Below are 17,968 nucleotides of genomic sequence, written 5' to 3' on the forward strand. Positions count from 1 at the left end.
TTCTAGTCATGTTCTTTTCATTGGAGAAGACAACTTCATATTTCCCTTTTCATAATTCTAACTCAATTCATATCTTTCTTTTCACATGTTTTGGCTTCCATCGTAATGGCTAACATGAATGATGCTTAATGGTGGCATCCTTGTGCACATGTCTTCCTTTTATATTCATATTACTACTTTATTTTGTAATTTATGCTAGTTCTAGAATTGGCATGACATTTGTACTAACTTCTATATGTTTTATCTAGTAATTTTAAGGTGATTTGGGTGCCTTATTCAGTCCTCTGGCAAAGTACTGGATTTATTTTCGTTAATCATTAGACTAGTAGGTTATGTCTTATAGACCTTTTACTATCCTTTAATTTTGATATATTTCTCTTAAATAGAGAAGAAATACATGACTGAGTTGTGGACTTAGTAAGATGCTTATAACACTTTATTTTCGCAGGGGAAATGCTTCGTATGAAGAAGAAAAACTAGAGGAGGGTATGAAACTCTTCTACATAGTTCTTTACTGTTCTTAGTCCATGTAAATTTTGTTCTTCACTTTTTATTTTAGGTTGTTTGACAAATTTGTGGTTGTCTTGGTTCTTTTCAGATCGTAGTGTATATGGGAGATGACTTCGTGTTCCAGTTGTTTGGGAAGCACAAAGATATGGATGGATGTGGGGTTATGTCCTAGTTATTGTGTCAGACTTGATGGAGAAAACAAAGGTCTTGATAAAGGGAATATGTCTAAAATTGATGACTATCAGAATTTGTTTGGTTTAATGAAACAGAGGTTTATGAGTTTCAAGAACTAGAAATACATGTAAGTGTCAAATTATACATTATGTTCAAGAAAATTTGTCTCTTGTTGGTATAATATCTTATAATCTAAATTTCTTCTATACAATAAAGAATTGGAGCATTTTCAAGCTCTTGTTAAAGCTCAATCTCCAAAGGTGATAAAAAAATGTTTGAGTTGTTCATTTTAGCTTAATTTATTGGGTATGCTGATTAACTGATGAATCCAAATACAATTTATGGTAATTATTGTGCAAAATTTAGTTCTTTTTATGGTCTCAAATAAATATTTTTGTTTAAATGGATGTACTAAGTACATGTATGTTTCTCTTTTTAATAGTTGATGTTAAAATACATAGTTAAAATCAATATATAGTTAGATGAGTTGGATTCAAAAGTTTTTGTAGTAAGCAAGTTATTGGCAATATAATTACTAACATAGTTACATGAGTCCTTTTCTACATTTTGAATATTTCAAACTATTCAGCAAAATTAATGCTTAGTTTTTATATTTATTGATAGACTTCTCTTATTATAACATCTTGTTCAGGGTGAACCTTCACTTGTTTTCACTACTAGATTTCTGGCTCTAAAAGCATTGTTAGGGTACTTAGGCAGAAGGATTGGTTAATGTCCTATAATTATTTTATTTTTGTTGTGCAGGGTGGAAATGATCATGAAATCTATGAATCTGAACGGGCTATCGAACACACAGGTTAGTACTTTGACTTTGTTATCATTTGTGCAAGAAATATGTTTGTTTCAGTGCCATGGGTTAACAATTCAAATTCTTTTTTTTTAATTAAGACCCAATTTGTTTCGGATTATATTACTCAAAAACCATTATTTTAGGAAATGCAGTAACGCTTCTCCATTTATGGAATTACTTACAAAATATTTAAAAAAGAATAAGAATCTTTAAAAGAAAATCTTTTTAACTTATTGTTCAAGAAACTGGAAGTGTACGTTTTTCTAAATCTCAAAAAATAATAATTATAGTAACCTTTTTCAAAAATTTTGTATATTTATCTCTTAAACGAACCAACTAAAGTTAACACCCAAGCCAATGTAGGGTAAAATAATTAACGAGAATCATTATCTCTACAAGCCAAAGTAGTGAACTTCAGGAAACCTTAGTGCTTCAGGGCGAAGTACACATAATGCATATTACACATAAAATGGTTGTTACAATTACTCACATGTTATTGTCTTTACATATTTAGTTGTTTCATTATGATTATATCCTATAAGCACAATTTAAGAGATTAAATTAAAGACATAACATGTTTCTAAACAACTGATTTCTTTCAACTGATTTCTTTCTGCTATCTGATATGAGATTTTTTAAGTATATTATGAATTAATACAAAGGTGTTCTCAATTCATGAATATAATAAGGCTATGGGAGAATATATTGGTATAGTGTGTAAGATTCTATAACTCGGTCATTTATATTTGGCAAATAACTGTTATATTATGTAGATCATAGGATGGTATATTTGAATACTTTGTCACACCAAATCCACATTCTACAAGAGATGTTGACTCTTAAACACATTTTTTTATATTCGTAACTTTTACCTGGTATCATGAAGCAAGTATATGTCTTTTTTCCTATAATAATTATTTAAATTTTAATTAATTATCCATCATATTTTTTGCAGACCTTCAAAGCACTTCTATCATCTGCATCTTCAACCTATCAGCTTGCATCCTTAGGAGAACTACTATATCAGGTACATCTACAGCTTCAGTTGATCAACTTACCATGATAGTAATTTTGGATGAACACATGATAATATTGGCTTTGGTTCCTATTTTTAGTATTTTAAATTCAATTTTTTACATCTTATGAATAATGTCTGTCCATAATACATCATTCACTTCCTTTTAACATTTTTTGTATAACAGGAAGATCAGAATAGTTAGTTGAATGTCTATATTATTTATTGTTAATTGAATTAAAATGCAATTAACAAACTTATTACTTGTTTGATAGAAAATTATTTTCTTGTCCTCTTTTTGAATATTAACTTTGGCATTGGAATTGAAGAAGAACACCAAACCACAAATCGGGGAAAGTAATTGAGTTTTAACTATCTTATGCAGTGCCACTACAACTATAGTGCTTGTGGACTTGGCTCTGATGGAACAGATAGGCTTGTACATTTAGTGCAAGAGTTGCAGCACAGTGCTGAATCTAAATATGAAGGTGGAACTTTATATGGAGCCAAGATAACTGGTGGTGGTTCAAGCGGAACAGTTTGTGTAATTGGTAGAAATTGTCTCAAGAGCAGTGAACACATTTTTAAGCTATTCATTTCATTATGAATTTAATTTAATACAATATCATAACTAAGAAATACTGAATATCTCTTATGGATAAAAGGTAACTAAGGCTTTCAGGATTAAGATTCTACTTGAATAAAGTTTGTTTATCCAAACAAACTTTCAATTGTTTTAGTTAAATTAAAACTATAACTAAAAGCATATTTAAACAAAAATTTTCTCATAGTAAATGTTGTTTTTTTTTCTCATGGTAGCATCTGACTCTTTCTTTATAGAACTTGAATAAGTTCTTTCCCAATTTCTCATTTCTATTGCAACAAAATTCAGGATGCACGAAATGTGGAAAGACATGATTATGGGAAGACATACCTCATAGGACCAATGTTTGGTCCTTATTCCTTTATAAATGTAGTTGGAGGTAAAGAACAATTTGATGACGAAGGAAGGAGCTACAAAAATTTAGCAGAGGTCGCAATTGTCATGACAATACTGAAAAATCTATGCAAGGGTTTGTCTTCTATTAATATTTTCGACAGTAATTTCTAAGATCTTTTTATTGCCTTTTTATTATTCTTTATGTCTTTGGTGCTAGACCTTAGATGGCAATTCAATAACACGTCCTTTTAGAAAAAAACATCTGCTATATTTTAGTTTGCATTTCTTTATTTGACAGAAGTTCTGAATAAAGGATTTAGATGGTTTAGTCCATCGTTATATTTGATTACCGGTTTCTAACTACGAAATTCTACTTGTCCTGGTAGTATTAACTAAAATTAATAATTTGATTCACCTTAGTGTGAAAAGATTAACTTTATTATTTTCACTTGTATATTCACTGATTCAAGTAGACAGAAACAGAAAACAAAAAGACAGTGCTTTTACAATCCATGCTGTCTGAATTTGAATAAAGGGCTACCTTTTCTTTGAAGCAGCATGGCTGACATCAAAACATGAATTCAACATCGGTATTGTGACTCCCTATGTTGGCCAAGTTGCTGCAATTCAAGAGAAACTTGGAAAGATTTATGAAAGTGATGATAGATTTAATGTCGTTGTGATTTCTGTTGATGGTTTTCAAGGAGGGGAGAAGGATATTATCATGTTATCAACTGTAAGAACAAGCAGTAGATCATCTCTTGAGTTCATTTCCTCTCCGCAGAGGACTAATGTTGCTCTTACACGGGCTAGGTACATCTTCTGCTATTAACTTTTCTATTTATTGCAGTCTAAATTACTTGTTTCTTATAGGGTATCTTATTAAATGAAAAACTGCATTTGGTTTAATATCTTGCAGGCACTGCTTATGGATTTTGGGGAATGAACGGGCGATTACAAACAATGAAAATGTTTGGAAGGCTATAGTGCTTGATGCCAAGAACTGTAAGTGCTTCTTTAACGCCGACCAAGACGAGGAAATGGTGAAAGCTATATTGGATTCCAAGAAAAAGGCATGTCAGTTTGATGATTTGCTTGATACAAATAGTGTCTTGTTTAGGAGCAAATTATGGAAGGTATATTATCCTGGACTTATTTTTTATACTCGTTCTTTTATTAACTTCTGATTGTTCACTGATACTTCTACAGTTCTCACATTTTTCTTCTTGGATTGCACTGGTAATGAGTTGTTAGCAACTTATCCAATGTTTATTTTCATAATTATATATTTCTGCACAAAAGCATTTCCTGAAGTAATCGATGTTTGATATTTGATAACTCATTAAAAGATTGTTGAAATAAATCCCTGTTATTTGGTCCAAGTTGACATTGCTGCCAATGTACGTATCTGCAGGTTTATTTTAGTGATTCCTGAGGTTATTCAAATGGCTAATATCTGAAGTGACCAAGAATAGGGTTATCAACCTTCTTGAAAGGCTTTCCAGTGGATGGAGGCCCAAATGGATTAATGTGGATTTTGTGTTGTGAAACATCAACTCAGATTTTGAAGAATTTTAAGGTTGAAAATAACTATGTTATTTGTTCAAGAGAAATAGTCAAAGGTTCAAGATATATTCAGGTTTTGAAGATTTGGGACATACTACGTTTAGAAGATATCCAACAGTGGGCCCAACGCCTGGACAAAGTGTTCAGAAGATACATTGATGAATATATTAGGATGTGCAAAAAGAAAGGAACAAATAATCTTGTGTGAGTGCTTTCATTTGCATTTATTTAAAAACGTTAAAGTTCTTATTTTATTAACTGATAAGGAATTTGGTCTTTTCCCATTGTGAACAGGAACATAGAATTTCCATTGAATTGGCCACTTTCAGCCAATATCCAAAAGTTTGAGAATGTTAATAATGATGAAAATGATCGAGATGAAAATAACAATGATATACAAATGAAGCCGAAAAAACAAGGGTTGAGCAGCAAGAGTGTACGTTGTTGATTAAGTACTGTTCAATGTTTTCATTTACATCTGGATCTTCCACACTTCATTGGTGGTTTTGGATTATGAATATGATTAAATTATAAGATATAAATAGGTACAAAAGTTATATCTTATCATATGGTTTCTGAAATTAAGCTGAATTTAACTATAGTATATGAGATTAAGTCCGATTTTAAAGTTCATTTCATGAAATAGTATTAGAAATTATCCTGATAGGAATTTTCTATTCATTGTGTTAAATGATAGTATAAACTATACATAATTATTTTAGTTTCATTGATGGAAACATCTGCTTTAAGTTATAATATACGAATTTAATGATGTTGATTAACTTTAGAAAAATATTTAATTATTTAAAAAAAATTAAATATATTCTTCTTATAACTTTACTTAATTTAATTGGAATAAACATTGTTCTAATATATCCAATAATTTTACATACATTAGGAATCGAGATTAAAATTAATTTAAAATATTTTTTTTAGAAAAAAACGTTACAAAATTTTATATGTCAAAACAAATAATACGACATTTTCCATTTGAGTTTGATCAATAATACTTTATATATATTTAAAAAATAGGTTAGTTCTTTATTGTCATTCTCTCTCAACCAGTTTTGTTTCTTCCTCTGTTGGTTGGTACATTTCTTAATTGATATTTCCAATCTTGTACAATTTAACATGCAGGCAAATTCCATATATTTTATGATTGCATTATTAATCATAGGAAGCTTGTTATGAGAAATTCTGAAGCTTTACTTCATTAACTTTTTAATATGGCAGGGTTGTTGTCGGCTTTAAAAGCATATTTGACAAGGATTTGGGAGCTCTTGTAGAAGCATTTTTGATTTTGTTTTGCAGATGTTTTCATTCTTGGGAAGACTTCTAGATAGGTAATATCCATCTTCTGTGCATCCTTCCAAGGTTAGTTTGGTGATTACTATTCTTGTAATGAATAATTTTTGTTTGTATATTGTTCAATTCAACGTGTTGTTTCCTTGTTCATCTCATCACATCAATCAGTGACCTATAATTGGATTATTCAACTGATTAGGAGGAACCCAAAGGTTCAATTGATCCAGCTAGGGTGATGGAAAAAGCACACTCAAGTACGAAAGCTAAAGGTTCCTCTACCGCATGCATCATTGCACTTACTGGTCAGGTTAACTTCTCCTTTATGCTCTTCTATTTGGAATATTACAGCAGCTTCTGCACCATAACCTTGACATATATTACCGTAGTACTGAATTTAACTTCCTTAGTTATTGCTTCCTTTTTAGTTGCTATTTTTAGTATCCTTTTCTACTATCCAATGTTCTTCCGGTGATTGGTTTAACCCTTTCAGTTTATTTTCTTCATTCCACAACATTTATTTGTGGAAAATCCATATAGAGTCCTGGTAAACGATTCCACAATATATTGGCTTTCCAAAATAATTTTCACTGTTCTGGTAACTTAATTATGTGGAGAAGTTTCAAAGCAGTAATCTTAGATCTTTATAGATCTTGTGACCTCGTGCATTTTAACATACGTAGTGAATCATGGTGCAAAAGTTCCAGTTTACATAGCTAAATGTTGTCTTAAATAATTTATGGTAAAAGTAGTCCTCAATGTGATTGTAATAGTTAAAAGTCTCTTTTAAAAGCTTTTTATGTGCTTGTAAGTTGCACCAGTTAATTTTCTGAAATATAAAGAATTGGATACATCTAAGCATAAGATTACATAATATGAAGTTCCATGGTCGGGATTGTTGAGTAATTTACTAAGGCAGCATACTAGCATTTAGTAGACTACTTCAAATAGGGTAAAATATTATGAGTTGTTACATTTTGGAAAGAAAATAGAATAAGACATATGGTAAAAAAAGTGATGCATTTTGGTTAAAAGGTTTAACAAGAAAGAATAAAGCAGCACACATTCCACTCCATTCTATTTGCATACCAAACATTGCATAGTAATTTCTAAACTTTGTTCCTGAACTTTGACTCTTTTTTTCCTGCTTTTCTTCATTTTATATTTTTAATTGAGGGCTTGTGATTTTTCTTGGTTACAAATATTCTACTCTAATTTGTAAGTAAATAATTTTGCTATTATGTAATTCTGAAAGAGATCTCTATTTTGTTTCATTCTTCACATATCTTCATTATTGTGTGTTTCTTGCATAGGGCCTTAATGCTATCAATTTAGGAGATAGTGGGTTTATGGTAGTCCGGGATGGGTGCACCGTATTCCGATCCCCAGTGCAGCAACATGATTTCAATTTCACCTATCAGCTGGAATGTGGTAGGAATGGTGATTTACCTAGTTCTGGTCAGGTATTTTCCTATTTTTTGGACTTTATCCTTGGGAGAATCGGATTAAATTGGTCAATGAAGCATCTTTTCTGCACCCACTCTTAATGGTAGAGTGTGCTTATCTGATTTTTGAAAAAATGTTTGCTACTGCATCTGCTACTCGTTTATATCTTTTAATATGGTTATTGTATATATAATTAACATAACAAATGTATACAAAGGTTTATGGTAATTTTACTCTATATTCAATTTCTAATTCGTAAAAATCTACCATTCTCTTCTGTATATCTATTGTAAAATTTAAACCTTGTTTCAGAAGAGTTCTTTTATACATACAATTATATATGATTTATGTTAATGAGGTTTATAATCATTGTTTTTTAGGAATCCGCAACTAGTTGCACATATTCGCAGTTTATGTTTCATGAATCAATATTCGGCTACTGATATAATTGTTAGTGTGCTGGCTTGTATTTGATGTCATAGTTCTTTGTTTCTGGGAGAGACTGCTTGTTTCTTCTATAGAACTGTTTACTACATGATTTTCTGCCCTATTTTGTATAATGATGTAGTGATGTAGTCAAATGATGTTAGGTGTTTTATGACTTATATAGTAATTCGTTTTGGAGTAGTATTATATTTCATGTAAATATTAGATTGAATGAGATTTGTTTTCTGGATGTTTTAGGTAATTATATACAGGTTTGGTATGCGGTAGGAAGCATAAACGAATTTTTCATAAAAAAATAATATCACTTTTTATACCGGTTGAAGTCATACTTGGTGTAAAATGTGTAATTTTTTTATACCGGTTGGAACTATAATCGGTACAGTAAGTCATTAGAAAATGGTATAAAAAAATACTTTTTTTATACCTGTCATGGAACCCATGTAGAAAGATCAAATCTTCTATACCACCTACATCTATGCCAATAATAGAACCGGTATAAAAAACCTTTTTTAACCGGTATAAAAAACCTATTTTACACTAGTGTCTATCAGGACCTTTCACCACAATTGTTTCCAAATTAGGAATGTTAAATATACCTATTCCCACTTTAGAGGTGTTAAAACACTATATTTTAGTAGGTTGTAGTTGTAGAAAGGAGGTTTCTTTCCCTGCACTAGGGAGATGCCAAAGCAATGGCTAAGAATGAATATGGATCGAATAATAGAAATAATGGAAATGTCGATTAAGACTTCACCCTAGTAAAAGACTTGGACCATCCCATGAAATAATATAGTATATTTATATTCGTTTAATTTTTTTATTCTAAAATATATGTTACAAATTATCTTTTAAAAAATAAAAAAAAAGTAATTATGTTATATAGATACAAATTACATTTTGCTATAATTACTTTTTTTTAGTAATTATTTTAAATACATAAATTCAATTAAAAATTATAGATTTAGCATGCATATATTTGTTAATTGTAATAAGTCATTTTTAAAAATAAGATAATAAAATAATAAGAAACAATTTGCAAGCTAAATTACAAAATCTAGGGAGAAATTTTTGAACGATATAAGACAAAAATATTTATCAATGGCTTCCTTGTATTATATTTTTTGTCACCTAGTTCATCCTTAAGGTAACCAGTATGTATTATTATATATGTAAATAATGGGCCTGAGAACAGTTTTTTTTTTTGTTGCACAAGGTTGGGTTTCATACAATTTTGGGTATGTTTATTTAGGGGGGTTTTCCCTGCACTTTCAAGATTTATTCTATACCCCAAAAAAATTTCAAATTCAAAAAATACTCTTTCATCATTTTATCAGAGTAATGTAAATCATATTTCCAAATTATTTTTGGAGGTTATATATATATATATATATATATATATATATATATATATATATATATATATATATATATATATATATATATATATATATATATATATATATATATATATATATATATATATATATATATATTTGATTCCTTTATTTGACTAAGAAGTTATTACTTATGTATGTTTGTGTTTTTGCTTTATTATTGATTATCAGGTGAATTTCTAGAAGTGAACTTCCGATGTATATATTTATATATCATTGGATGTTGAATTTCGATATATATTACGACATTTGACATCTGACAGTATATAAATATATATATATTTTGACATCCAAAAATTTATAACATTCACCAGATGTCGATATTTGGTAATGTCTTTTATCAGAAGTCAACATTCGAAAGCAGTTTTTCAGATAAGATATGTGTTACTCAATCAAATTGTCAAAGGTACTTTTAGAATTTAAAATATGTTTGGAGGTGCAAAAGAAATTTTAGAGGTATTGAAAGAAATCCCTTTATTTGGATCATACTGTTGGAAACTCATTCATAGAACCTAGCTACTTTCTGAATGGGGTTTCTTCATGTACCCCATAATTTCTTTTGCATCCCAAAGTAATTTTCAATTTTCAAAATTGACTATTTTGATCTGCTGTAAACTTTAAAAAAATTAAAACTCACACTCTCTCCTATTTAATGAAATTTACCTCACCCTTTGAAATCTATGAAACCCTAATGGCGCATCAGAAACCCTCCCCACCAAACCCCACTAAGCTCACATTCTATTTTTCTTCTCCTCACATTCATGTGCTCTCTGTGTTGGTATTCTCATTCACTCCATGTGTTGGAGTGCTCCCTGGTATATGTAGTCGTGTGTCCTGTAACCCCGTTCACACCCCTCTCCTCTACCATTATTCACACTATTCACATTCACAGTTTCGGAAATCACTCAAAAAAACTCCTTTTTTCAGAACTTAACTTCCGGAAGTATATAGCCTGAATCTCAAACATTCAAAATTCTTTTTCAGATCTCAACTTTCGAAAGTTAATTGAAAAATTCTTATTCTGAATCTCAACTTCCGGAAATCATGTGAAAAATCCTCTTCTAAATCTCGACTTGCGAGAGTCAATGGAAAAATTCTTCTTCTGAATCTCCACTTCCGAAAGTCACTAAAAAGAATCCTCTTTCGGAACGCAACTTCTTTAGAAGTGTATAGTTCAGATCTCAAACATTCCAAATCCTCTTTTGAATCTTAACTTTTGAAAATAAATGGAAAAATTTCCTCTTCCGAAAATCAATTGAAAAAACCTTCTTCCGAATCTGGACTTTCAAAAATTATTGAAAAAATCTTCTACCGAAACTAAACTTCCCAAAGTCATTTGGAATGCTTTGAGTCAATAATAATTACCAAAAAGCATTAAATAAGTTTATTGACCCAGAAAAAGCTTATAATTACATTATAATTATTGTTGTCAAATATACCTTTTAATTTACATTTATTTTCCTGAAAGGGCATTAATGAAATAGTGAAAAACTGTTGAGGTATAAAAGAAATTTTGGGTGTGAAGGAAGTAACCCCACTTCTGAATTCATGAATTATTCCTCTCACAAAGAACTCAGGCAAAGTTTTGTTTACTCCTTTTTCATTAAGGGGTTTTCTTCCCGCACTTCCACTATTTCTTATGTACTTTTAAATTGGCTTTTGAACATTTTAAAATTTTAAATCAATCACTTTTCTCATTTTTCTTTCTTATATAATGAAAGTTACTCCCTTGCTCTCTTTTAACCTAAACCTAGTAGTCGTCCTCACCTCACCTCCAAACCCTCAGTCTCACTCTCCTCACTATCTCTCTAAGCTCCCCCTCAAGCCACACTCCTCATTGTTTTTTTCTCTGGTCTCCCTCTTCCCTTCGTCATTCCTCGACATTAACATAGGTAATTATATCCCTTCGTAGTTTTTCATTTTTTGTGTTGTTACTATCATGTTTGCTATGCATCTATAGGTATAAGCATCATTTAGTGGATTGGAGTATAGATCTTTGAGTATAAATGCCTGAAACGTAAAACCACGAACCGAAAGTCGACTTCCGCAAGTGATTTAATTTCGGAAGTCGACTTCCATAAGCCACAAAATGACGGAAGTCGATTCCGTAAGCCACAAAATGACGGAAGTGGACTTCTGTAGACGAAAATAAGTTTCAGAAGTGGACTTCCGTAGACCACTTTGAAACTCGAATTTACTTGTGATTCTATGAAAGTTAAATGGAAATCGTTTATCTTAAATAACTTTAACCACCTATAATCTAACATTAGTAATAAATACCGCTTTTTTCAAAATAAAAACAAAATTAAAATATTCCTCCAACAATAAAATAACTATAAAAAAAATAAAACATACATAAACCGTAAACCATAAAAAAAATAATTCAAAATAAATAAAATTAAATCAATAAAAAATAAAAAATATTCATTCAAAAATATAAAACAAACAAAAAAATAAATAAATAGTAAACTTAAACAAATAATAATTAAAACACACAAAAATATAACAATAAAAAATATATAAACAAAAAATAAATATTCATGTAAATAAAAATTAAATAAAAAATACAAATAAATAATAAATAAAGCATAAGTTATTACTCAAACCCTAACAAAATTACAAAATAAAAAAAACCACTTAGTCTACTAGGGAAGCATCCTACAGAAGTGGAAAAAGAAAAGAGAAAGTTATGTTACCTTAACGCATCAGGAAGGAAAAGAAAGAAAGAAAAACATATACTACCACATCCGGAGAAACAAAAGCAACTCACCACTTTCGTAAGAAAAAAAATCTACTCACCGGAAGTCGACATTCGTTTAATTTCATTTTCGGATGTCCACTTCCGTAATATTGCAAAAAAATTAACTTTGCTTTAAAAGACCGGAAGTCCACTTCCGTAAGACTACGACAAAAACTTCACTTCCGTACCGAAAGTCCACTTTCGTTTTATATAGACACTTTCGGATGTCCACTTCCGAAAGTTGGGATTTTTTCATTGTGTTCCGGAAGTCGACTTCTGTATATGGGCGAAAGAATAACTTCACTTCTGTAAAGGAACTCCACTTCCATTTTACACAAACACTTCCGGATGTCCACTTTCGGAAGTAGGGATTTTTTTATTGTGTTCCGGAAGTCGACTTCCGTATATGACTAATGGATGAAAAATGACTTCCATAAAAAGCTATCTCCACATCCGTAACATTAGAAACCCAGTTCAGTTTTTTTTTTTTTTTTTCACCTAACATTTAAGTACCTGAAACATAAACTTATCAAATATAAACTTATCTTGTAATGCATACATTTTTTCTGAGAAGAAATGAAGCAAAGTGGTGAAATACTAGTGGATCCTGAATTGCAAAATTCACACTTCAGCCAGCAACAAAAGTTCTTTTACTGCAAGTGGAAGTGAAAGTAAAAGAAGAGGGAGAAATACTTGGGGATGCAACGGTCCATATACAAACATTACTATCAATTAATTCATGCAGCCAATGTCACTTCATAATTGTTTAATTATTACATTTACCTGATTAAATTATTTTATTTATTTTATTTTTTAATACATAAATGGAAGAGCATGAATCTTTGAAGATACAGAAAAAATATTGGAGATGTAGAAAAAAAAAACCTTTTATTAAAATGTGAAGTCCACCTATTGTCTATATCGACGTGCCGATAACACTTGTTTCTTGTTTTTATTTTTAAAATTTACTAATTTTTAGCTTCGACCTAACTTACTCTAACCTAATATTTTAATTTTCAAAATTTATTAACTTTAATGTGGTATAGTCCACGCTATGGTTTAATGTATTATCCATGCGTATCATACTTGTTGTTTGTTTTATTTTTAAAATATTCTAATAATTTTTAGTACTGATCTAGTTCACTCTAATTGAATTTTTTTTAATTTTTAAAATTTGTTATAGGTTAGCGTTGGCTTAACCAATATCACCTTTTTAATTCTGAATTTATTTTAACTGAATTTTTTAATTTTTTTAAATTTTAGCGTCAAATTGACGCTATATTTTTAATTTTTAATTTAAGAATTAATTTACTCTCCAGTTTTGTGTGCACAAGTTCACATTTTATACTTATTTTTATTTTATTAAATTTAATACTATATTTTTTGGGTTTAAAGTGTTCAATGGATTACAAGTCTTTTAAATTGTGTTTTGTCCTTTTGCATCTATTTGGTTGACGCAATTAGATTGTATTATTTTTTAACATTAATAACAAATATAATTAAAGAAAGATTATAAGTTGTCCCAGTTTTTATACAAGAATAAAATAAAAAGGAAAAATAAATAAAAAGAAAGTCCATTAGACCAATCTTCTCATGGACATTTCCTCCTATAATGTCAAACAAAATCAAAAATTCAAAGAGATGTTGCCAACTTATAACTTCTTAAACAAACATAGAACATAAATTTTGATAATCCTAAAAAAAAAAAAAATATATATATATATATATATATATATATATATATATATAAGATTAAATTAAAGTTAACCTACAAATAGTCTCTCTTTTAAAGATTTGTTTTTTAATAATGTCACGTTTTTTTTTAAATGTCTCTTTGCTTACTAAAAAGATATATAAATGTGTTTAAAAGTCTATTTTTTATGACAAGTCTTAATCAAAAGATAACGCAAGTCTTCTTATCCAAATAAACCTGTTTAACCAATAAGCCAATTAGTAATTATCAAGTATTTTATAATATTATTATATGTTATATATATATATATATATATATATATATATATATATATATTACATGTGTATTAGATATAATTAATATAATATAATATAACAGACCGATGTAACGGCGTTAATATACACTTCATTCTAAGTTCTAAGACCTAATTTTTTATTTAAATTAACTTTTAAAAAGTTGAATGGTGTGTTTTTGATTAATATTATTTTCCTGTGAAATGCTAATGAAAATAAAATATAATATTTATTGTACATATTTTAAATGAATATCTTTCCGCGAAAACTAAATATTTTCGGTGCGATCAAAACCTTTTCAATTGCGAGAATATCCATTGGATATTCCTCCTTAGAAAATTCTTGAACGGTGGAAAATCTGAAGTTACAAAATAAAATAGCTATCGTTCACAGATTCCTCAATTTGCGCCAGATTTGCTTCAAATAATTATAATAAGGAGAGAAATTTTTAAACGAAATTTGGTGAATAGTTATTAAAACAATATTCTTAAATAATAATTAATTTTATTGAAGAATAATTAATTAATTTATAAATTAAAAATTATAAGTAACTAAAATAATTTAAAAAATTATAATTAATCCCTAAATTAATAATTAAGGTAGTTTTTAATATAAATTGAATTTTAAATTAGACACTAATATTAGTTATTAAAATTTTAATTATTAAAAAGATTAATTTCTAAATTAGTTTTTAATTAAATAATTTATTTATAAATTAACTTTAAATATATTTTTTGTTATTAAATAAATAACTTATATCTAATTAAATAATTAACCTATAAATTAACTTTCAAATATATTTTTTGTTATTAAAATTAATTATTATTTAAGAATTTTGTAGTGAACGATGTCTAGATTAGAAAAAAAAAGTCATTATTATTAGAGCTTTTTATTTGAAACTTTAGAAAGGTATTTTAATATAAAGGGTCATTACTTACAAAGTCAAAGATAGAGGGGCGGTGGAACTTACTTTTTATTTAAGTTTTTATTTAAGGGTCTTATCCCCAAATAAATAAATATATATATATATATATATATATATATTAAATTTTAATATATTTTATATAGTTAGTACTTTAAAATTTTTGTAGACCAAATGAAGTGTATAAAGAATACGTTAACTTTAGTTTCAGTTAGAAAGTGTTTCAAGAAAAGCACTTTGGAGAAAAAAATATATGGTTTGTTTAAAAATTATAAAAATTCTTTATTGTACCGAAAGATGAATTTAGAAATAAGAGTAAACTACTTTTGTTATATAAAAGAAGTAAAAAGAAATGCATAATTTTGAGTCGTATAAAATTTTAATTATACACTTCTTCATCCATTTAGCATGGAGCAGCCACTTTATCAATTACTTATTCATGAAATATACTAATTAATAAGGTTTAACAAGTTGTAACATATTAGCAACAATGAGAAAATTTTAGAAAACTAAATGTACAATTAAACTTTACAAAATTTAAAATGGATCATTTATTGAAGTGAATTTAAGTGAAAGATGTGAAGAGAATATAATTACTATGGCATTTTAAAGTAGTTGACAGAGATAGTGAATAATACAGACAATGAAATTATCATGACTTTTTGAACCTCAATATTTACAATGAGATTATTGCAGAAAAGTTAGTGATTAATATCCACAAGAAATACCTTATTTTAATATTAGTTATATGTTATTGTAAGATCGAAAAAGTCCTATTTCAAAAAAGAAAATATTGAAGAAGTCACCAACTACATTGACCTTGTTCATTTTCCCATTTGTTTTATATTTAATGATAGATTGTTCCACAAGGTGCCCTCAAATTATTGTTTCCTTTTGCCATTTGACATTAATAAAATAAAATAATATTCCATTAATCTAGTGTGCAACTGCTGAACTGATTTAGATACTTTATATTATATATATAAAAAACAATATATTTCCATTTATTTGCCACAAAAGAAAATATAAAGGTGAGAAATAAATGGTATAATATGACAAAACTAGTTCACTAAAGTAATTTAATTATCTTATTTGAACTCAATTTTTTGTCAGAATAAAATTTCTTATGTAGAACTGTCTTACTTTTGTACAAGGGATATTGTTATTTGTATATATCTAATAAGTATTTTCTTAAAATATTAATTAAAACTGAAAAATATTGGTAGGCACTAAATGTGACATCCTCTCAATAGAGATATGAACTATAATTCATTATTTGACAAAGGACTAATCTCACAAATAGTGTCTTTTTAAAATTAAATATGACTTAATTTTCTCTTGAAAAAAAAAAAACCCTAGGCCCTAACATGGCATTTTGTATCTCCCATAAACAGTTTACAGAATGAGAAGCATTGTCCTTAACTGTGGGTCAAACCTGGGTTTTCAAAGCAAATTTTGAACCAAGAATTACTCCATATATGATTCCATACATTAGCCAATAAAATAAAGATATTATTCATTTATATATTTGATTAAGTTTATAATACTTTTAACCAATTCAAAAATCATAAAATATAAGTTCTCACTTTGTCTCTTTACACAACTCTTAGCTGGCAGAATCATGTGTAAAAAGAGAAATTGAATACCCTCAATTCATTAGATAGTAAATTATGAGTTAAAAATTGCATTAGGCAGCTTAATATAAAATCCTAAACATAGATATAGTCATGTGAGAGAAAAGTGACTATAACTATATATAATTATTAAAAGAGATTGAAGTTACGTATAAATAATTTGTTGAGTAGGTAGACACATTAAATTTGTGAGATTCTGATTTGCTATTGACCATATTATATATACACACACGTGAGTTTTTATAGCTACAAAGTTAATGAATTATTTATTAGAGCATGGAAGGTTGTGAAGAAGATTTCCTTCTTATCCAATGAGAAATGTTACTTGAATAGTTGGAGGTTAGGCACAAGGCATTAGTGATTGGCATGTAATTCCAATGGAAGGTAGAAAATAGAAACCCTAGTTGCTAGCTATAGCTGCATTGCCTCTTTGACAATGGTGGATAAGAGCAAATGTGAGATCCTTTGGATTAGGTAAACTACTACACGTGGAAAACTATATCAGTCACAATCAAGAATGGTAGATCAAGAAACTAATTAAATATCAATCTAATTCATGTAATTATTCATGCAATCCTGCCCACATTTTATGTTCTTGACCAGTCAAAGTTTCTACCCACCAGAAAGTTAATACATCCAATGGAACATGTTGCCAACACGTGTCTTAGAATGTTGGAGAGAAAAAAGTGGGAGGGGCACTAATCTTTATCTCAAATAATTATTAAGTATTAATTAGAATAATTCAACGTCGTTCAACTTAATCAAAGTATATATACCAAGGTTCATGCTTTGTGTTTTTTGATTAAACAACTAAAATTTTAATTTTTATAATATTCTATGACGAAGAACTCGTTAAATAATGGTGTGGTCAAATTATTATATATAAATAATGTAAATCTTATCTTACTAAATCAATTTATTTTTAAGATTAAATTCAATTTAAAGTTTATGTTTAATTTTAACATGTTATTTAAACTTATTTTCAATTTGATAGACTCACTGCTAGATTTATTTATGAACTTTTGTTTTTAGTTCACTTTCATTATTTTGACACTCTTTGTGAAGTTTTTTCCTCCAGCTT

The 17,968-nt window shown here is 28.4% G+C and overlaps 2 protein-coding genes and 1 long non-coding RNA gene across 4 annotated transcripts; all 3 read left to right on the forward strand.

Annotated features, from left to right (window-relative positions):
* The first annotated feature begins 272 nt into the window (after window positions 1-272).
* LOC114164688 lies at window positions 273-1,559 on the forward strand. Of its 2 annotated transcripts, none has more exons than XR_003599585.1 (4): window positions 273-325; window positions 449-486; window positions 599-811; window positions 1,450-1,559. It is a non-coding gene; the product is annotated as an uncharacterized LOC114164688 (long non-coding RNA). The 2 variants fall into 2 exon arrangements; XR_003599586.1 differs by having other exon boundaries at window positions 311-329.
* Window positions 1,560-2,375: 816 nt separating this feature from the next.
* On the forward strand, window positions 2,376-3,117 carry LOC114190034 (L-arabinokinase-like). The gene is made up of 3 exons (XM_028078788.1): window positions 2,376-2,384; window positions 2,451-2,522; window positions 2,896-3,117. Exons 1-3 carry the CDS (start codon window positions 2,376-2,378, stop codon window positions 3,115-3,117), a joined length of 303 nt encoding a protein of 100 aa, XP_027934589.1.
* Window positions 3,118-3,456: 339 nt separating this feature from the next.
* LOC114190042 (regulator of nonsense transcripts 1 homolog) lies at window positions 3,457-5,004 on the forward strand. The gene is made up of 4 exons (XM_028078799.1): window positions 3,457-3,583; window positions 4,008-4,263; window positions 4,370-4,586; window positions 4,865-5,004. Exons 1-4 carry the CDS (start codon window positions 3,457-3,459, stop codon window positions 4,883-4,885), a joined length of 621 nt encoding a protein of 206 aa, XP_027934600.1. The 3' UTR covers window positions 4,886-5,004.
* Window positions 5,005-17,968: the final 12,964 nt, after the last annotated feature.

Source organism: Vigna unguiculata, chromosome 1 (genome assembly GCF_004118075.2).
Source record: "Vigna unguiculata cultivar IT97K-499-35 chromosome 1, ASM411807v1, whole genome shotgun sequence".
Classification (NCBI taxonomy): Eukaryota; Viridiplantae; Streptophyta; class Magnoliopsida; order Fabales; family Fabaceae; genus Vigna; species Vigna unguiculata.

Excerpts from the sequence above, each read along its gene's own strand:
- LOC114190042 (XM_028078799.1), top strand. The coding sequence starts at position 3,457 with ATGTTTGGTCCTTATTCCTTTATAAATGTAGTTGGAGGTAAAGAACAA. Across the intron at positions 3,584-4,007 it reads ACTGAAAAATCTATGCAAGG|CATGGCTGACATCAAAACAT; the intron begins GTTTGTCTTCTA and ends TCTTTGAAGCAG. Across the intron at positions 4,264-4,369 it reads GTTGCTCTTACACGGGCTAG|GCACTGCTTATGGATTTTGG; the intron begins GTACATCTTCTG and ends AATATCTTGCAG.
- LOC114190034 (XM_028078788.1), top strand. Across the intron at positions 2,523-2,895 it reads TAGGAGAACTACTATATCAG|TGCCACTACAACTATAGTGC; the intron begins GTACATCTACAG and ends TATCTTATGCAG.